Here is a 22,380-nt window from a genome sequence, read left to right on the forward strand (position 1 = left end):
GATTGTGCAATTAAACATTCATGAAAAATAAAACAAGGGAAAGACAGTTCTAGGAATTCCTCGGGTCAAATTATGCATTAGAAAGCCCCTAAAATGAGATCATATTATGAAATGCTACTGATTGTGAAAAACCTGTATGATTTGTGCTTTTGCCAAACACTAGTAATTAAATCCATCCCTCCCATCTATCATGTATGGACATGAAATGCGGCAATAGCCCATGGCTGCAGTAATAAGCCAGTTGTTTTCAATTGGAAAACAGGTACTTTCAGTAAAACAAAACAAAATTCTGGATGGGACAAAAGCAATGATAAGCAATTGTTTTCAAATGGAAAAAACTACTTTCAGTTAAACAAAAATCATGAATTGTATGGAGGACCTCATCATTTGCCTCTCTAACCATCCTAATATGCAGCATAAAACAAATAGGAATCTAATTGTGCATTTAATTTGCCTAGAAGAAAATAATGATGACTGACAATATTGAGGAACAAAAGCTACGGGGACCTAAGCTCTACCAAGACTAATCGCATCACATAAATGTAAATTTGTGTTAGCTATGAACTGTCCGTATTGCTGGACTGGCACCTCAAAAATACACGACCCCGGTGATGCCACATTGTTGTAGTTTAAGTTTAAGCGCTTTCCTGCTGCAATATTAGTGGCTGTACCACCAATCCCACCACCTCTGATCTTCGTTGATTCTTCAACCACCACACTCCTATCCTTATGGATCATCTCCTTCTCAACCTCAACCTCATTAACATCAACATCGCCATTATAAAATTCATACTTAGTACACAAATCTTCCATCTTTGCTGGCTCGGAAGGAGGTGGTTGGTAGACAATCTTACAAACATCAAAATTATTGGCCTCTTCATTTTCCTTTTCTGTATCCTTTTCTTCAGTATCAACATCGCTGCTACAAAATTCGCTGCTTGTACTCAAATCTTCCACTTTTGATGGCTCAAAAAGAGGTGATTGGTACACAGTCTTATAACTAACATCAACCTCATTGGCCTCTTCATTTTCCTTTTCCGTCTCCTTTTCTTCAGTATCATCAATGTCTGCCTCTTCTTCATCATTTGTGCCACAATGGTCGCACTGATCATCAGGAAGCCAAACCTCGTCGTCTAATGGTACAAGCTGCAATGTGAGACGCCCATCAGCCCTGTGAGCCCGGAAGTACTCGTGGTGTTTCACCCTCTCCTCCGTTAGAATCAACCTTCCATCGCTGGTGTAGTGTCTTTTCAGCACCCAAGGCATATGACAAGGCAGATTCTCTGTACGTGCAAGCAATGGTATTGGAGGTGGGAACTCTCTTTGCCTCATCGCCCGCCTTTGCTCTCGCTTAACTCTACACTTCTTGATATAAACCTCGGAGTCAGACTCACCCCCACTATTCTTATCCTTCGATGAATATTGTACCTCTTCGTTGATATCAAGGCAGCTCTCCATGCCAATGTAGTCCCCAATGGACCATGAAGACGCAGTGGCTAACATGTTCAAGGTTGGTTTTACTTTTTCAGGAGAGAGTGTTAGGGCCTTGAGACTATGGCCCAGTTCTTGATTTGAATGGGATTCTTTTGGGGACTCCATATTGATATAGATATTATAGGGGATGGTTTGGTTTTTGTGTGTATATCTAGAAATGCATGGGGGAAAGCAGTGTTGGCAGTCTTATAGCTTTCAAATCAAAGTAAGAAAGAGAGAGAGAGATGGGAGTGTGTTTCCCAGATGAGAAGGTGGTAAATGGTAATGGTATTGAAGATAGGAAAAGATAAGAAAGCAGAGAGACAGCTAATATCTATGACGTTGGGATTGGGATTTACGTGGCCGCAGAAATCTGAATTTATTCTATGGCTAAGACCTGAAAAATTAAGCAAAAACATTATGAGCAAGGAAAGCAAATGAGTAGATTAATGAGATATTAATGTAAAATTCATGAATTTTAAGAAGCAAGAGATTATCTTAGTTGCTAGCTATAGCTCAATTAGGAAACCAAAAAATCACCTCCTTAAAAGGAATCTCAATGCATTTTTATTGCTTAATTTGAAAAATGACAACCTGTGAGCATCTATGATCTATTATCTATATAATGGTACTACACTTGGCACTTAACATATTCCATTCTTTTGATTTTAGGTGTGAATAAACGTTCACAATTGGCCAACGCATGGGCTGTTATAAAGCACCATGTTTTGCTAATATTTCATCTAGCTGGACTTGTTTAGATTGAAATATAGACAACAAATACAATTAATATTCAAGTGGAAAAAAAAAAAAAAAAAACGTAAACGTCCATTTTACATAACCACAATTAAAAAAACGTTATTTTTCATAAAAAAAACGTTACGTTTCCTTTACATTTTATTTATTTATTTATTTATTTATTTATTTTTATAAGACTTTTACTTATTTTTTATTTGTCATGGTATTTCGGATTTTATTTCGGATATACTTGAGAAATACAGGCAGTAAGGATAACAAATAGTATTAACAAATAAACAGAAAAATACAAAAAGAGAGGTATATACGCGTCCAAATTGCTTGGCAGTGAAGAGAGAAGATCTGGCATGCAATCCTTGGAACCAGATATGCATAACTATAAAAACAAATTATATTTTTTTTTTATTGTTTTTGTTTTTGACAAGTCATTCAAAGAAAAAAAGAGAAAGTTGGAGAAGAAAGCACCAAACGGATTATATGGTAACGATTGAAATTAAGTTACTACTAGAATATAGTGACAACCCCAGATTTTCTGGAACAAGGCTATTCTAGAAATTTATGAGAGTCTTTTAATAACTCTAACAATACATTTCATTTACTATTCACAATTAAAGCCAGCGGTAACCTAATTACATACATTCATTTACAACTAGAAAATGAGAAACAGGCAATTCCATCAAAAACATTAATCATTTGACACCCAAAAAAAAAAAGAAAAAGAAAAAAGATCATACATAAGAAGTACGAACAAAGGTAATAGGATATTGAAGATTATAACAAGTGGGTATCTAATATGTTCATTTGTGAATTAATAAAAATGAAAATCAAACAAACAAAGATAATAGGATAGTGAAGAACTTACATGGGTTGGGGTGACCTTAATTTCTTCTGGGCTTGTGTTTCTGTGACTCTCTTTGGTGCAGTTATATACTACGAGAGAGAGAGAGAGAGAGAGAGAGAGAAATGAAGAGGGATTAGATATATTTTACATATGAATACGACAAGTAAGAATAAGAGAAAAAGAAAGAGAGGCACCGAGATTCTTTTTTCTTTTTTTCTTTTTTTTTGAGTTTTTGACAGATATGAATGTCGTTTTTTTGGAACTTAATTAGTACATATTGATCAATTATTAATTAATTATTGTCTCCTCTCCTTTCGGGTGTGTTTTGTAGCTCTAATTTTTGGCGAGGTTTTAGGGATTAGAGTGAAAAATTGAATAACCGAGTGTGACATGGCAATGGATAAAGAAACAAGCACATTTTGCCGCTCCGATCTATTTATGCTAATTCTAATCGTTTTAGATTTCTTTTATTTTATCCATTTTCGTTAAAGGGCTTGCTCCTTAGTCCTTAATTCATGGATAAATATTGGACTTTAAATGTTATTACAACGGCTAACACACTCAAATCTCATTCTTATCATAGCAAACAGATTACATAATAAGGATGAGGATGATAATTTCCATTTCTTTTTTCCCACGACAAATACAGTATATCTATAAAAGAAAAGATGGAAAGCAACTATGTTAAGATTACAACACATTGTGATTAGGATGAAAAGGATTTGAATTGCTACCATCTTATAGGGTGATTAGTAAAGTCATTACCTTATCTCATTACTTCAAAAATCCGACCAGGCAATGAATCCAAAGATAGACTAGTTTTCAAATATCTAATCGGATTAAGATTGGATTAAAGGTGAATTCATAAAAAAAATTTAAGGTAAAAAAAACTAAAAATCCTATTAGAAAAAAATTTTAAGGTCAAAATATAAATTACACCCTTTGAGCGTATTGAATTGTTATTTCATCCTTTAAGATTCATTTATATCATTTTAGTCCCTCAAAGTTCACATCTGTTGAAAATCCTTTTTCCATTCATACTCATTAATTGTTGTGTAATTGTTTGATGCTTCAAAAGCATAATAAATGCATACTTATCTATCTTATAGAGAATAATGGATTCCAATGTGAATTTCATTAATGTGACCTTTTTTTTTTTTTTTTTTTTTCTGAGATAGAATTCTATTATAATGTAATTTAAGTGTATGTATGTGAAACTCCCTCTTGGAGACTTAAACCCAGCTTTTACCCCCTCACACTCTGCAAGCACTTATACTTGTAGAGACTATCATGTTAAGGATGTTGGTATTAGGCTTGTTCAGGATCTGACCGGCATTGATGCAACCGGCCGGTACCGAACCGATCCGACCACTACAAAGTTCCATTAATTGTAGGTGTTTGGCGTGGTGGTCGGAGGAGATTCAGTCATACCGACGACAGTTGGTGCGGCGTTCGGCAGTTATTTTACACTCTAACGAGAAACCGCATCGCACCGAGTATATATATATATATATATATATATATATATATATATATATATATATATATATATATATATATATATATATATATATATATATATATATGCTATAATTTAACAGTAGAAAGCATGTAAGAGAGCTGTTCAAAAAAAAATGCAAGATAGTTGGCTTGAGAGAGGCAAAGAAGAAGGGAGTACAGCGCTAGAGAAAGTGAGAGCTAGAGATGTTGGGTTAAGAACGTTAGGGCTTTTCTTATAAAATTTTAATTTGATACCAAAACAACGCGTTTTGAGTCTAATATTAATTTTAATATCAGTTCCAAAACTACGTTGTTTTGGTATCAGCTTTAAAAAAAAAAAAAAAAATCAAAACTACAGCATTTCAATTTAAACCCTAAAATTATTTAGATACCTAGCTCTCACTTTCTCATTAGTCGCCCAGCCTCCCATAAACATCTCCTCCTCGCCTCTCTCTTTCTCTCTCCTCACTCTCTACCTCCATTGCTGCTGCTTGCTGCCATTGTATTATGCCCGTTGAAGCTACAATTCTTGGAGTTCCACTTTTTCCTCTCTCCTTTTTGCTATTCTCAGGAAGTTTTATAGAAGATTTAGAATTTTATGCTTCTCCTTACGAAGCTTTCATTGAGGTTTGTTTATGTATTTTATTTTCAATAGTTTTGATTTATCTTTTATGGATTCGGTTTAGATTTTTTATTTTTTAAATGGGTTTTTTTGTGATTTGAAATTGAATATTTTTGAGAGAAAGATTGTGAATTTGTTTGTATTTGTGTGTTTTCCTTTGTTTCCTTTTCTTTTTGTGGAATATTTCAATGATTATGATGGGGGTTGTGTTGTTAATTGCGTTGTGTTTGATTCATAAGAAAATAGAGGAATTAACCGAACAAACTGCTTCGAACCGGTATGGTGCACCGCACCTTGTGTAGACTGGTGTCAAACCCTTCATAGATGAGGTGTCGTCAAGCATGAGAGAAAACTGCACCCTATATGTGGTGCAAAAAACCCTCTAATAACCGGCCGCACCGCACCGTGTACAGGCCTAGTTGGCGGTAGTAATAGTGTGACCTACTATTATATTAGAGGGAGGAGTATGCATTTATTGTGCGTCTGAAATACTAAATAATTACTCTCCTACGTGTATTTTTGGTTTTTTTTCACAATTATTTGTACTAAAGAAAATGAATCTGGTTAACAAGTGCCCTTAGGACATTAACTAATAGATCATTTTAAAAAAGTTTTTATACCACTTTTATGAGAAATCTAAAAAACTGTCAAAAATCAATAACATCTAGATGAAACAGGTGGATTACATACACTCGAGAGAATAACCAGATACTCGAAAAAATCTAGACATCCTTGTTTATAAAAAAATATATATATATTAAAAATCAATTACGTTTTTTTCTTCTTGTAAAAAGTTTCTAAAAAGTATCGTCTAAACCAATACCCTTAGGCTATCCATTAAATTTTCCCAACACCCTTAGATTATCCATTAACTTTTCCCAACGAAAATTAGTTACACTCTAATTTTTTTTTTTAAATTGAAGATTTTTTTATAAAATCAAAATAATCATGTGGTGTCTCTAACTACCACTACAAAAAATGAAGGCTATAGCTGTGTTTGATAGATTTCTCCTAAGGAGGCTTGCTGCAGGAAAGTAAAAAAGTCCACATTAGTGGCTTTGTTGAAAAGTCCACAATAGTGGCTTCTGACATTTTTTTTTGAATATATATATATATATATATCGTTGCCAATTCTTGTTCAACCGACTGTATTTTTTTCTTCAAATCTTCAATAAGAGAATTTGAGGTCGAGAAGGTATGAGTTACTGCTTCAGTCATCTTTTGTTGATTATCAAGGATCTTTGAAAAGAGCTGGTTTTGTGCAACAGCATTTTCTATCTGCCAATTTAGAGCTGCTTCAGCTAAAGAGACTTGTTTTTTGGTTCCATCTGGATTGGTTCCAACAAGGTTTTTAATTTTCTAAACATGTTTGACGTTGGCTTGTGGATGGTCAAAACTTTCAAGAGGAGGAAAATTTGGTGAATAGGAAGGTGAAGCATAGTCAAACATATAACAAGGTAAGATCTCTTGTGTATGGGTTTAACTGGTAGGCTTGAGTTGACATTTTGGTATTTGGGGAAGGACTTTCTGGTGATATGGAATTAATGGTGGGAAAGTGTGCTTAGAATTGACATCATCCACCCTTCAAGCCAGATCCAAAAGAATCATTAGAATACTTATTCTAGACCCATCCCGGTAATAGCCCCACAGATTCAAAGTACTTGTTTACCATTGATAACAGTCCTCCTTCAAAACCAGAACCTCCTGCTGAGGATGAACTAGCCATATTAGTTTCTAAAAAGATTGACCCACCATTGTCTCAATCTTCCTATAAGTCTTTCTTCTGGATGGATTCCTAATTGCCAGAATCCTGCTTTGAGATCAAACTTTGAAAACACTTTAGCATGGGAAAAAATAAATATTTTCACAAATTCTGGTATGAAATTTTGAAAAATGATTCCATATTACCAGAAAGTCTTTTCCCAAATACCAAAATGTCAACCCAAGCCTACCAGTCAAACCCACAAAACCAGGTCCTTTCAAGGGAGGTCTATAGCTGCGTTTTTGAAACGCAACTATACGTCCAGGGTGGAGCTGCGTTTTTCATAAACACAGTTCAAAGCTGACCCTGTAGCTGCGTTTTTGTAAAACGCGGCTGAAAAGCGCATTTTTTGTAGTGCACACTAATAAGCTTGTCCAAGTGCCCAAACTGTCTGTAAGCTCATGATTTCTTTGGGGGGCATCGACGAGTGAATGGGCAGCAATTATGTGGTGGTTTGAACTTGAATGATAAAAATTTGGATTGGCAGTGGGTAATGGTATTGATTCTATTGAATGCTGTGTTTCATGTGTGAAAATATGGAAAAATCTTCACGTGAATGTGAAGATCTTTGTGTTGCTGGGTCCTGTTAATTTGTTTTTGTTTTTATTTATTTTTTATTATTAAAATAAATTTTAATAATATGTTAATATACAAATTATCTTGGATGGAATAATTAATGATTGTAGAAAATGTGAAGTTACAAGACTAAAATTGACAATAACAACAAAAATTGAAACTTACAAGACGAAATGACTTTATTTTTAAGATAAAATGACTATGGATTGACTCTCGAACTTAAAGAATATAATTTTTATTTTTATCTAAATTTAATCAATGGTTATTCAATAATAGAAATCAACAGAATAAATTTATAATAACTAGTTACTTTCATTGAAATTTTATTTTTTTAAAAAAATTCAAGTGAATTCCACATTCTATATTTAAAAATATATAGATAAGAAAGTATAATAAACAAATTAGCAGTAGGGGAAGAAAACCTTCAAAGTATAAAGCATCTTATCATCTTGAAATTGATGGTAGCAATAGCATCTAAGACGTGGGTGGTGCCAATACTGATATAGAGTTGACGATTGGAATAATATTTTTAAGTTTTTCTTCACTTTTTTTTTATCAACCTTTGGAAGAAATAATAAAATCATTTCAGAAAGAGTGATTAGTGTTGAAATATTTTAGTTATACTAATATGCTCTAATCCAACTTGTTGATACATTTCAAGAATATTCCCACATTTCTAACCATTTTTTTGATATTAGTAAAATCTTTATTTTAATCTATACATAATTTTTTCTGTAATAAATTTATAACTAATCTTCCAGTAAACTGTTTTCAAAAAAAAAAAAAATCTTCCAGTAAACTTGCATCTACAAACAAACTAATCAGAATACATTTTTCTTTTTTTCTTAAGCCAAAGTTTTAGGAGGACTCAACAATCACCACCAAACTCGTGTGTGGCACGTGCAAATGTGCAATGAAATATATTCAAAATTAATGGTAGTCTCGCAATTGCAAGCACCGGCAAAACAAGAAACACCAGCCACGTTATATTTTTAAAGCTGGGATTCTAAGTTCTAACATTAGTGTAAAAAATAATAAGAAATAAAATAAAAAAGCTTTGGGGTGGGATTTTTTTTTTTTTTTTTTCTTTTTCTGAAATAGTTATAATATATATGCTGCTAATCCTGCAACTCGAACCATTTTCCTCTCTAAACTTCGAAACACTTTGTGCATGAGTAATTGACACCGACTAAGCTACATGAAATTCAAAATTAAAGCTTGCACTAGATTTATTTAGGGAAAAATGCTAAAAATACTGTAAATTTACTATATAACATCTATAATGTAATGTGTCACTAACAACAAAAAGTAATCACGACATTCATTTATTGTATTGTTTAAGAATTAGCTTGCGCCACTACAATTGAGTAAGTGGAAGCCGGACATAGAAACCATGTAACAATCAAAAGTATGTGCAAGCAAGGTGTGATCAAAGATGGAGCTTGGAAGAATCAGGTAGTTGCCATGCTGGTTAGGCCAGTATACCTGCAACTCAGCCTGTAGTGAGATTAGAGAAACAGTCAGGAAGGTACAAGTTGGTTTGCCTTAATACAAGAATCCCTCAATGTTCCTTCATATTATGGCTTGCTTTCTAGATTTCTACTTGTGATAGACTAGCTAGGTGCATGATATAACACTACAAAAAACGCGCTTTTAAGCCGCGTTTTTTAGCTGCGTTTTTGTAAAACGCAGCTACAGGGTCAGCTTTGAACCGCGTTTCTACAAAACGCAGCTCCACCCTGGAGGTATAGCTGCGTTTTAAAAACGCGGCTATAGACCTCCCCTGAAGCTGCGTTTTTAAGTGTTGAAGCTGCGTTTAAGTGGGTAGGACTGAAGCCGCGTTTTTAAAAACGCGGCTCTCCACCCCATTTTTCTAGAACTTTTTTTCTTATTCAATTTCTTTGGAGCTGCGTTTAAGAAACGCAGCTTAAGAGATGCTTAGAGCTGCATTTAATTAAACGCAACTCTAAGCATCTGTGGAGCTGCGTTTAATAAACGCAGCTTAGGTTTAGTATACAATTAAAAAAAAAAAACCCTAAACTACTCTCTGATCTCTAACCCGATCTCTCACCTTCTTAAGCCAACCTCCCTCCATCTCTCTCGGCACTCACTTTGTCTCGGTCTCTCTCACTACTTCCTCTCTCTTAGATTGGCATGGAGATGATGCTTGGAGTTCGGCCCGTGGTGAAGGAGATCAGCATGTGGTAGAGGTGTGGAGATCGGCCTGTGGTGGGTTTTTGGTTCAGTGTTGGGTGTGTGGTGGCTAATGTGGGTTGAGATCGATGAATTGATCGGTGGGTTGGCTTGGTGGCAGGGGGTTTGCAATGGAGATTGTGGTGGAGGTCAGAGATTGGTGGTGGAGATTTCAATGGGTTTGATCCTTTGTAAATTTTTTTTTCCTATGGGTTTGATTCTTGGATGGTTCTGGTATGGGTTTGATGGCAATGGGTTTTGGTCCCGGTGTGGTAGGTGTTTGGCTTGGTGGCAATGGGTTGTGTTGTGTTTGGATTGGTGGTGGTCGTAGTGGGTTGATTTGGGTGATTTTGATATGGGTTTGTAGTGATTTGTTGGGTTGATTTGGGTGGTTCAACAGTGGTGGGGTGGTGGGTTTGGGTGGTGGTGCTATTGTTGATGATGGTGGTGGCAGGTGGTGGTGGTGTTGTTGATGGATTCTTTCCCAAATTAATTAGTGAGGACTAATGCTTAGTTGAGTTGAGCTGAGTTGCAATGCTTTGAAGAAATAATTTGTTGTCAAATAGTTAGTACCGACTCTGTTTACCTTTCACGTACTTCGCTTATCACTGAGCTTATGACTTTTTCATTAGAAAGTATTAACTTTCATTACTGTGTTGCTTAGTGAGTTTTAATAGTTTAATTTTTTTGCAGGTCCATGAACGACAAGATACTGGAGAGGTTGTTGCCCTCAGTAAAGGTACCAAATTTTGGAAAATTAAACATTTAGTTCGGAGTTACTTATGTAATCCCCACTCCCCAGGTTCCTTAAATGAAAGTTATTTCTGGAGGTGGTTTGGTATCAGTATACATGGGCAGGGGTTAGCATCATAGTACATGTTCTTGCTTTCCCCTTACTATATCTGCTGTAGTTTAAATGTTAATTGATGATATTAATGCTGTTTTTTTTTTTTTTTTTGGTAGGGTCATCTTGTTAAACTAATGTTCTCCCTTTCTATATATTGTTTTCTATCCCAGGAGATAATAATTATGTGGATGATAGACTTCTGTATGCTCTTGGTCAGCTCTTGCTTCAGCGGCACCACATAATGGGCAGAGCCATAGGGTAAAAACTCTAGCAAATAGCCTTCCTATTTGATTTTATAATTTTATTTGTAAATTTTTTGGTTTTACTTGCGCCATGTTGGCATGGAGTCTTCATCATTTTGTGCAGCCTCATTGACAACAAAGTATGCATATGCATTTTATTTGGCATGATTTACACAGAGACACATGCAAGCACACACACACTTGAGTGGTAAATTTCAAGCGTAGTTTCATATCCCATGGTTCTAGAGTTGTCACTTAGATTAATTGATTGTTTGTTTGTTTTGCTTTGCTGCATATTGTCATCTATATTAGTTAAGGCGTGATCCCTTCCTTTGAAATAGATAATAGAAAATAGATTTGATACCAAATCTGATGGTAAATATATGAGATATCATTGTTTGATTAACCATAACTGATCATATCAGTGCAATTGAAAGGAATTTATTGAAGGCCAAAGTGCTTAAAGACCCCCTTAGATTTGGGTCAATTTCAAACTGATCAAAGAGAGAGGGGGGGGGGAATTGAGGTGGCAGTATTTGCTTTTGTAATCAACATTTTTATCATGATTCAATGGTAGATCTTAGCAAAAAAGATTGTAATTTGATTCAAAATTATATTCCTTTAATTTTCTTTTGTTTCTTATTAACCAAGCTTATATTTTATTTTAAAATTTATTTTCAAAGGAATTTTTATTAAATTATAATTCTCTTGAGTATTTCATTACATTTTTGTTTTAAAATGATATTAAAATTGAGTTTTTTAATTAAGTTCTACCAAAAAAAAAATTATAACAAAGTGTCACATGCAGTGCACATGATTGAATGAGATGAAGGGGTCAATTATGTCATCATGGGTCAATAGCACAAAATTGAAAAAGAAAAAAAAAGGCACAAAATTGAAATTTGAGGGGGTCTGTTTGAAATTGACCCAAACCATAAGGGGTCTTTTTGCAATTTTTTTTTTTGATAAGTCTTTTTGTAATTTGGCCTTAGTTAAATGCTATGAGCAACACTTAAGGAGTTTTGTGTAATATTGGTTGGGAGCCCAATGGACCATATTGTAAACCTTCTGGTGATATTTCTATCATCACCAACTATTTTGCAATGCCGGCTTAGTACAGTACCTTATTGGTTAGTGATGAGTAGGATTTGTGAAGATGATGTACAAGATCCCGATAAGACTTGAAACCAAATTTAGAGTATGACAAGCACAAAGAGGTCACTACCAGTTTTCTTCATCCATGTTCTTATTTTTCTGATAAACATTGCATGCACAAAGGGTCACTTCTTGAATTTGGAAATAAATATTCATATTGCTTACATTTCTGTCACTGGCAGGTTCCTATCTTATGTTGGTGTAGAGAATTGATGGTTTTAGAATAGGTTTTGTTGTGTACTCTCAAAGTCTTAACTTTTCACATTTTGTGTAGAATGTTGTTTCAGAACTGTGCTTCTTTGGCCAACCCCCCATTTGTACTTTTTTTTAATGAACTCCCATATGTTTTTCTAATACCTTTTTGTCTTCCATGTCTGCTATCGAATTTGGAATTGCTGCGTGTTAGATTCTTTAATAAGTTCTGTTGCTTGATAATGGACTCAGGTTTGGTTTGAATCAAAGCCCACCTAAATGGGTGAGATGTGTCTCTCAAAATTTTATGGCCGGAATATATATCATTTTATTGATATGAATCAAAATTTACATTTGATAGAAAAATAACATCAAAAGTTTTGGTCATAGATACTATCCAAGAATTATAGCACTTTGGTCCTAGTTTTATTCTAAAAAAGTAAAATTACAAGATAAAGCTTAGTTTAAGAACCAATTATTCAAGATTGAAGGTTAAGTTTTGAAATAGGAAGATGTAGTATCTACCTTAGCTGGTGAATTGATTCTCTACAAAATGGAGGCCATGCTCATGTGATGTAGTAATTATCCAAATATGTCACAAATAAGAAAACATCATGTTACTATTGAAAAAAATGGAGAGTTTTAACATACAAACTTTTTATTTGCCCTAATTTAAGCTAGCATATTCATTGTGTTCATCCCACATCATCGAAAATTTAGACCTAGCCGAGTTTGGTTCAAGGTTTATCATGCCTAATTCCACATTCAAAAATATACATTTCAGCTCTTCAGACTACATTTAATTTAATTTTCCCCAAATATTTCATTAGAACCCCTTATCTTATGAATTACATCTTATGTTATCTCCCTTTTCTGCCCAACTAAGTTAGTGTTGAAGACTCAAGAGTTGAACACAATAACTTCATGTTGCTTCAATAAAATTCCAGGTAAATCTGGCAGGAAATTAGGTGGGCTAGACAAGTTAATCATGCAAAAAGTTGGACGGATCCGAGCAGCAAATTTCTGATCATTTTGATGTTCAAATGCCAAAGTTGTTAGGCTTATTTGCTGCTGTGGGCTGCTTTTGTTGTAAAAAGTCCCTAATTGCTGCAACTTATTAATTGTCAAAATTGTTCTCTCTAATTTGCTTTTTGGTAGGAGATGACCGTATGAGAGGGGTGAAGCCTTGAGAGATTGGTCCAACATCTAGTTTCCAACTCCAAAAGAAAGGCCCATTATAGTGAAGATGATGATTGATGAGAGTTATCATCGAAGCCTGAAGTCGATTGCCATTACCTTTTTTTTTTTGCTAAAATCATAAGCATTCAAGCTATTATTTATTTATTGAAAGGTAATCAAGATAAAAAATTCGACAAATTTTTCATTAAAAGTAAGTTATTTCAAGATAAATATTTATTTTTTGTGATGTTGGGAACTTGTTTATTTTGGCAATTTTTGTGTTAGGAACTTGTTTATGTAACTTGTGTTGGGAAGTTGTGATGTTGGGATCAGTTGTATTGTGTTGGGAACTTGTGATAGCAGGGAAAAATTCTTCAGTTGTGATAACAGGGAAAAGAAAGAAAAAAAGGAGGTCAAAAAAAAAAAAACGAAACTATAGCCGCGTTTTTAAAACGCGGCTATAGTTTCTAGGATTTGGTTCACGAATATAGCTAAAAAAGGGCCTATAGCCGCGGTTATAAACGCGGCTCAAGCGGGTCTGTAGCCGCATTTTTCAAAAACGCGGCTATAGACCCGAAGCCTATAGCCGTGGTTAAAAAACGCGGCTTTAGGTTTGATCTTTAGCCGCGGTTATAAAAACGCGGCTACAGACCCGCAGGGGCTGTTGCTGCGCCGCTTAGGCCTGGGTTGTAAACGCGGCTATAGCCTATAGCTGCATTTTTGGGGTCTATAGCCGCGTTTTTGAAACGCAGCTACAGACCCCGTTTTTTGTAGTGTAAGGGTGATGATTATGCATGTATTTCAAATTCTGCTAGGAATAGAATTATCTTTTGTTATAATTGGAGAGTATTTTTTTTGAAGAAGATATGAGAGTGATATGTGTTTATCAAAACAAATTTGAGAGTAGTGATTTCACAATCACATGATTGGGAAATGAAAACTTTGACTTCACATTCTTCTTGTCACCGACATGAAATGAATCTTCCTAATTCATACTTAAGGGAACTATATATATATATATATATATATATATATATATATATATCACTACAAAACACGCGGGTCTTAGGCCGCGTTTTTCCAGCTGCGTTTGCAAAAATGCGGCCTGAGACCCTAGTTGAGCCGCGTTTCTAAGAAACGCACCCACAGCACCAGATTTATGGCCGCGTGTGTTGAACGCAGCCTAAGACCAAGTCTGTAGTTGCGTTTTTTGGTTCTCCAACTACGTTTTTCTGGATTGGGCTGAAGCCGAGTTTTTAAAACGCGGCTTCAGACCCATCTGAATTTTTTTTTTTTTTTTGAATATATGTCTTGAAGCCACGTTTATAAAACACGGCTATAGGTCTGTCCTAAAGCTGCGTTTTTGTAAACGCGGCTTCAAGCATCCCTGAAGCTGCGTTTGAAAAAACGAGGCTACAGACCCTACTATAAATTGGAAAGAAAAAAAAACCCCTAAGGCACTGATCTCTAATTTTTACCAAAAAAAAGACCATTTCTCTGTCTAAGCCCTTCGAACCCTAAGTGATCTCACACCACCGAATCTCCACCACTAATCGTACACACCGGCGCTGCCTTGGGTCTCTCCCTCTCTCTCTCTCCAACTCTCAATCTCACTTAAGACACTGACAGGGCCGACTAACAGTAAGTTTTTTAAATTGATTGTTTTGATTTTTGTTTTAGGGTTTCCATTTTTGTTTAAGGGTTTTGATTTTAGGTTTAGGGTTTCGATTTTGTGATTGTAGGGTTTCGATTTTAGGTTTAGGGTTTTGATTTTAGGTTTAGGGTCTTGATTTGTGTAATTTTGGGTTTCGACTAACTGTAATTTTTTTCCAATCTGGGTCTCGCTCCCCTAAGGGATTCTCCACGAGGGTATTATGTTCCTGCACCATTCAAGGCGCAGACAGGATTGCTTCTGGTGCTTCCTCTTCTCCACGAGGGTATGTTTCATTTCTTTTTTTTTTAATTTCTTCTGTATTTTGGTGATTGGTCACTGATTGTTCAGTTTCTTATGCTAATCGGTTAGTTAAGTTTGTCATAAAAATGGTTTTATTTGTGATTTTTTTTGGAGGTTTTTTTTTTTTGGATGATCAAGAACTGAATTTGGTGATTTTAAGGGGTTTTGATTATTGGGTTTTTACTGGGTTTTGGATTTTCTGAAGGGGGTTTTTGATATTTTGTGGCCTTGATCATAATTCAGTTGAGGGCAAGTGAAATATTGGGTTATTGTAGTTCAATTTAGGTTAGTGTTAAGGGTTTTCCGTTGGTGGTAGTGAAGATGGGGAAGACTGAGCTTGAAGAGGGAGCAGCTTGATGTGCCCAATACATAGACAATGATGAAAACATCGACATTGATGTTGCTTTCTCTTACATTGTAAGGCTTATTTTATTGATGTTTTATGTTGATCCTTTTATGGTGTGATCAATGCAAATTTGGTTGTTTTTTGAGAATTTGTGTTTGGGTGTTGTTATCATGGGCTGCACCTGTAAGCTTGAGCTAAAGTCCTAAACAAAGAATGAAAATAAAAATAAAAATCCTGATCTGGAGTGTGAACTAGAAATTGATGGTTGGGTGGTTTTGAGAATTCTGATGGATCACTTAAATGCCCACATGCACTGGAATTTTATTTCCTTTTATTTGTTTGCTGAGATAACTAATGAAAATGTTTGGTTTTCGTTGTTCATGTATTGGTTTTTCATTATACTACAGACTCATGTCAACAAATTGTTGGATTAGGAGGATGTTGCTTTCATGGATAATAGATTATTATGAGACTAGGTTAAATCAAGGAATTGCTTCAACGATTATTACTGTTGATGTGTAGTTTTTCAATTGAAAAGGTTTGTATCTTTTATTTCATTTTTTGCTATTTTCTTGCATCTTCTCAGCTAGCAAAAGCATTTAGAAATTAGTTGTTTTATAGAATACAACTAACTCAGGGGAATATTTCGTGTTTTCTATTATTTTTGTTTGTGTCTAGAGACATTGTTGGTCATGTGGTTTTACAGTTCATACCAATGCTGCTCTTCATTAGATGCCTGAAGTGATTTACAAATTTTTTTGCCTTGATTAATAGTTCAATTGATGTGATTTTTGCTAGACTTTAAGTTAATGTGATACTAACCTCATCCCATCTATATTAGATATTGTTTCTATTGGGACTTCTTACTTGCTTTAAATTCAATGGCTGATTATCATCTCAAGCTTGAATGAGGTTGCTTCTCTTAATATCTATGAAAAAGTTAACTAAGACTATGTCCAAACCGTTTGGATTTATACCTCCAAATATAAAATATCAAAAGATATTTTTGCTGTCACAAATTTTCATGTTGAGGATGGAATAGCCTTCCTCATAGGGAGGAATTGACCTCAAGCTGAATGCCCATGTTTGCTAAATTCTTCTTTGAAAGGCCTTCCTCTTTTAGACAAAAGGGGGTGATGCCAGTTGAGCTATAGTTCATTGGTGGAGGAATGAACTACCCCTAGAATCATGACAAGACGGATATCTGAGATTGGCTTCTCTCTGAAAATACAATTTTCAGACTATTTTAGATAAAAATAGACAAAAATTTTAAACTAGCAAGTAGGCATTGCATTGATGTTAAAAAAATGATCTAAAATCCAATAGGATGGATTCATGACTGATAATTTGTCTCTAAGAGTAAGTTTTGACAGTTGTGTTTAATAAACTATAGCTGGCAGGCATTGAATTGACTTAGGCTGACAAATTGCAGCTTGTTCAATAAAACTATAATTTCTTAGTACATGAATCAGGAAAATTCGAACTTATTTTGGTCTAGGCTGATAGGTAACATATACCAGCCCATGCTTAATAAATTGTTGCTCTTCCTCAATTCCTTAAAGAATTGGAGCTTGTGTTACTGATGAAAGCTTCTATGTGGTCTACTGCTCTTGGGTGGTTGTTTCTTTGATAATGGCAGTAAGACCTATATAAATCTGTCTGAAAGGAACAAAATCCTCAATTTGCCTTCTTTGATCAGAAGTCTCAGGTTTGACCCATTATGAGAAGGGTCTGTAGTTTGGTGTAGCACAGAAAAGAAAAATTAAATAAAGAGCATGGCCATTTGTGATTGTATCTTTGTTATTGGATGTTGGATTGTGGGTAGGTGATCATTATCAAATACTGATAACCTGTTAATATGTTTTCTAGGGGGCTTATTTTGGTTATTTGATCATATTGGGTCTAGTGTTAGAATTAGTGTCACATTAACAATAATTTGACAAATCAGTTTATGTAGTATCACTCTTGTCACTGTTAGTTGCTAATGCTTGTTGTTGTGTTTGTTGAAATTCACAGAGCATTCGTCGGTGTTGCTAAGAATTGGAAAAAGTGAGCCGTGTTGGGATTAGTGGGGACTTGGTGAACCACTTGTTCAATTTCCCGGAGAGCTTTGAGAAATTGATGTTTCCTTTGCAGGAACACGAGTTCAATGAGAACAAAGGTGTGTTGAGCATTCCAGTTGACATTTTGGACACTCCCAAGGAGTACATTTTCTACATGGACGTGTCTGGTCTGTCCAAGTCTGATATTCAGGTGTGTCTATCTTTCCCACCTTCCTACATTGCTATAGGGTTTTATTTTACAATATTGTGTGCTTGAATGGTGTGGTTGGATTTAGAAGTTTGTGGAATTTGATGAAGAGGAGGTACAAGGTTGAAAGAGCTTGTAGTGATAGTTGCACATCCATTTTGATTTGATGAAGAAGAGAATGGTTTGTTTCTAGTTAGGTGCAAAAATTTGAGACATCATCTGCTAATAATGTACATCTAATTTATTTTGATATGGATATGGTCCATTTCATGTGGAAGATTTTGATTTGATAAATTGGGTAAAAAGTTTTAGAGACCAAATTTCATCCGCAAAAATTATAATTGCTTTAGAATTATAAACATGAATTGGGTAAAAAGTTGTCTAACTTCACTAGAGTGTTTCTAGCGGCTGTATTTATAGTATATCATAGCATTTAATTTTGGAGAAGTCAAGGTTTTCATTATATGAAGTAACTTATGTTCTTCTTAGATCTCTAATTGGTTCGAAATAGCTAACTGCTGCCATTATATTTTTGTAGTGCCATTATGGACATAAATTGTGTTCTACCTGTAAAATAAGGGTACCCACTTGTAGACAAAAGCTTGGAGATGGGAAGGAACCCCTAGAAGCATGTGTGTAATGTTTGTAGTTGAGGATGGTTGAAAAATCATATATTGATGCTTGTTGCAACTTTTTTGCTGTATTGAGCTGCATATTCCTTGAAGGTTGATAATTTTCCGTAGTCCTTAAAACTTGATTGAGATTGTGACAGGTTTGAGAAAATTCTAGCTTCATATTCCTTTGAAATTCCGATTTGTTATTTTGTTGCATGCAACAAGTTGGAATTTTGCAGGAATAAGAAGCTAGAATTGTGTGTGTGACAAGTTTTTTAATAGTAGCGTTTGTAAAATTTATAGCAGCGTTTGTAAATGCATTTGCCATGTGGCCTACAAAATTAAAAAAATATATATATATATTTTTATATTCTATAGCCGCGTTTTAAAAACGCGGCTATAGACAAATTCAAAAAACTATTCAGGGCTGAAGCCGCGGCTATAAGTATAGGCTAAAGCCGCGTTTTTAAAATGCGGCCATAGTAATGGGCTGGAACCGCGTTCTAGAAACGTGGCCATAGTAATGGGCTGAAGCCGCATTTATAAAACATGGCCATAGTTGTGAAATAAAGTCACGTTTTTAAAAACGCGGCTTTAGCTCACAACTATGGCTGCGTTTTGAACGCAGCTAATCTTTCTTCCCGGCAATCAACAATTAACCTATAGCCACGTTTTAAACGTGGCTATAGAACGTGGCTATAGCCGCAGTTATGATAGCGTGGCTAGAGTATGTCCTATAGCCACGACTATAGAAACGTGGCCATTGGTCCTAGCCTATAGCCACGTTTGGAAAAATGTGGTTATAGACCCCTCAAGCTTATAGTTACGCATTTTAAGCCATGGTTGAAAACGTAGCCTAAAAAAATGCTGCTATAGACCAAATCGTCCTATAGCCACGTTTTTCTGAGCTATAGACACGTTTTAAAAACGCGGCTATAGAACCTTTTTTTTGTAGTGCATATAGAATTTTACTAAGCACACAATAGTATACCATATTTGGAAAAAAAAAATCGGGAATTGCAAAAGTTTTGATAGCTTTTTCAATTCCCGATAAAATTTTAAAAAAAAATTATTAATGTATGATTTTACTAACGTGTGTTCTAAAAGCATACAATAGTATACTATTTTTAGAAAAAAAATTTATCAAAAATTGCAAAAGTTTTGACAAGTTTTTCAATTCTCGGTAAATTTTTTTTCAAAAACGGATTTGTTAATGTATGCCCTAAGCTATCTATATATTAACATGCTAAGCTATCTATGCCAAAGGCCGCTGGTGGAGGCCAGCTGAGGAAGGAAATTTCAAAATGAATTTTGATAGGGCAATTTTTACTGAAAAGAACAGAGCAGTTGGGATCATAGGAGTGATTGTGCGAGACCACCATTGAAATCCAATAGCAACAGCAATGAGCAAAGCTAGCAGTGAATTTGGGAAAGGAGCTCAGCATCAAAAAGAGCCACGTTCGAAGGTGATTCAGAGAGAGATTGTCGTTGTGAAAACAGTACTGAAGGAGGAAGATAGTTGTTTGACTTTTTTTTGGACAGCTTATGGGAATAGAAGACGCGAAGTGTGATGCTCAAGATCTCGCTTGGTTATCGGTTTACTCAAATCAGACGTGAAGGGAACTCCATAGCTCATGCATTAGAACGAACTAGTCATAAACTAGGCAATACATAAGAAAATGTAATGTAAAATTTTTTGATTAAAATCAATGTTATGAATTTTATTTCAGACCCATTTTAGTTTGTTCAATAGAACAAAATATTTCAATACCAACCTATTTTGATATACCGTCTCAAAATGTTTTGGGTTCATAAATTTTAAAATTTAGACCAGAAATGGAATGAAATCAATAACATTGGATTAAATAGTGCATGTATTATTAAAAGTATTTTCTATTTTTATAAATTTTATGTAATAGAACATATAATGTATTTTAAAGTTCCACAAAAATAGAAATTATATATATATATATATATATATATATATATATATATATATATATATATATATATATATATATATATTGTAGGGATAAAGGGCCCATAAATATATATTGGGTCATGGGCCTTGTCCGAGAACGTCTATTAGTCCAAAGACCAGGAGATAACAGGAAAGAGGTACAAATCAGAGCGTCACGGACAATCTTTTAATGGAAAGACTTGGGAAGGTAGTCCAAGGAGGAGTGTCTTCTCGGCTACACAAGGCAGAGGTCAGAGAAATTGGTCTGCCCTTAAGGGCAACATTTCGAAGAGTTCTATTGATAAGGATAAACATCAGGGAAGCAAAGGACAGAAGAAAGCTAAGAAATATCTAAGGGAAAGTTGCTACAATCGCATTGAATGCTCTGCAACTAACCCTCTGACCGCATTAATGTGGAGGTGATGCCTGAACAGTGGTAAACAACCTTACAGCTACTCCCAAAGACTTCAAGAATGTGCTGATGGGATAAGGATCAAAGCCAATAGTTTGACCTACACGTGGATGGTGGAGATGAGGAGAAGAGGAATATACAAGGGAGAGGAAGTTCCCTTACATGGGGAAAGGAAAAAGGGGAGAGAAAAATATCATAGCATCAAGAACAAGACTTGTAACCAAAATCAAAAGAGGCATATATATATATATATATATATATATATTGGATTTAATCTCCTCGGACTGTGCCGATGACGATTTATTTCGTGCAAAACAATCGTATTCTTATTTTCTTTTCATCTAGACTCACTATAGTTATCTTCTAATTCATTAAAACTTAATTTTTTAGCTCACTCTCTACAAATTCATTGTATTGGGCTCTTTGGACTTAAATCATTTTCCCTTCAGGCTTAGGAACCAAATCAAGCCCTTACATATATATTTATATAACATCATTTGATAAAAAAAATTTAAATTACATAATTATAATATTTTTTTATATAAAAGGAAAAAATGTTATTAAAATGATTTTTTTAGAATATGCCGTAATCAATTGATTAATTTGAACATTTCTAGAATATATATTTTTTCAAACGTACGCTTTCATTCTATGAAACATGTGTAACATGATACATCAAGTTTAAATTATTTTAAACTTAATTGTAGCATTTTTTTTTTTTTCAAATATATGCGTAATGACTATATTATTGAAACTTAAATTTTAAAATAATCTTTTAAATATTTATCATTTTTATTGTTTTATTAGAGCCCATGCCTCTAATTACAAATGCTTATTTTATTTGTATTTTTTAATACAAAACTACAAAAATAAATTCCATACTTTTCTACCCAGTATTAAGAAAAATATAAAATTTTGAGCCAAAAACTGAAAAAACAGCCTACAAAATGAATCAATTAAGATCCAATTAATCCAAAATGGACTCAAATAGACTGAATAAGACAAAATTGGACTGAACTTGATTAAAATGCTTATATTGATATGGCTCAACAAAGCACAGCAACAATAAATGTTTCAAGAGAGACCTGCTCTTGAAACAAGGCGTTTTTAGCCGTAGCTTAGGAACTGAAATTGTGAAGTAAGGGAATATACTGTTTGTCTTTTTCTTCTTTTCTTTTAAGAATTATTTCATGAGAACGTTCCAAATTTTTATAATAAAAGTAAGGCCGGACTTGGGTCTCAGCCTCCCCGAAACCAAGCCCAAAGCCTGAGTACACCAGATTTTAAAAGGTAAGGTATGCAGGCCAACTATTCAGTCTAGTCCGGCAGTTATCTAATTAGGGGGCTAACATATACTGAAACCTTCAGTTCAATTTAGCTCAGTGTTCAAACATAATCCACCCACTAAAAAAGGTAAAATAAAAATCAGACTATTCCTCAATAGCTTCTGTATTTATGATAGCAAGGATTCAATTGTAGCAGTTTAAGATGAAATAGTCTAGAATG

General features: G+C 34.5%; 1 protein-coding gene across 1 annotated transcript; it reads right to left on the reverse strand.

The window, feature by feature from the left end:
• Positions 1-459: 459 nt before the first annotated feature.
• Positions 460-3,115, reverse strand: LOC142611734 (uncharacterized). The gene is made up of 2 exons (XM_075783852.1): positions 3,092-3,115; positions 460-1,870 (listed from the first exon to the last, which is right to left on the reverse strand). The coding sequence occupies exon 2, from the start codon at positions 1,597-1,599 to the stop codon at positions 508-510; it is 1,092 nt and encodes a 363-aa protein (XP_075639967.1). The 5' UTR covers positions 1,600-1,870; positions 3,092-3,115; the 3' UTR covers positions 460-507.
• Positions 3,116-22,380: the final 19,265 nt, after the last annotated feature.

Source organism: Castanea sativa, chromosome 10 (assembly GCF_040712315.1).
Source record: "Castanea sativa cultivar Marrone di Chiusa Pesio chromosome 10, ASM4071231v1".
NCBI classification, from domain to species: Eukaryota; Viridiplantae; Streptophyta; class Magnoliopsida; order Fagales; family Fagaceae; genus Castanea; species Castanea sativa.

Coding starts and splice junctions, on each gene's coding strand:
- LOC142611734 (XM_075783852.1), bottom strand. CDS start 1,599: ATGGAGTCCCCAAAAGAATCCCATTCAAATCAAGAACTGGGCCATAGT.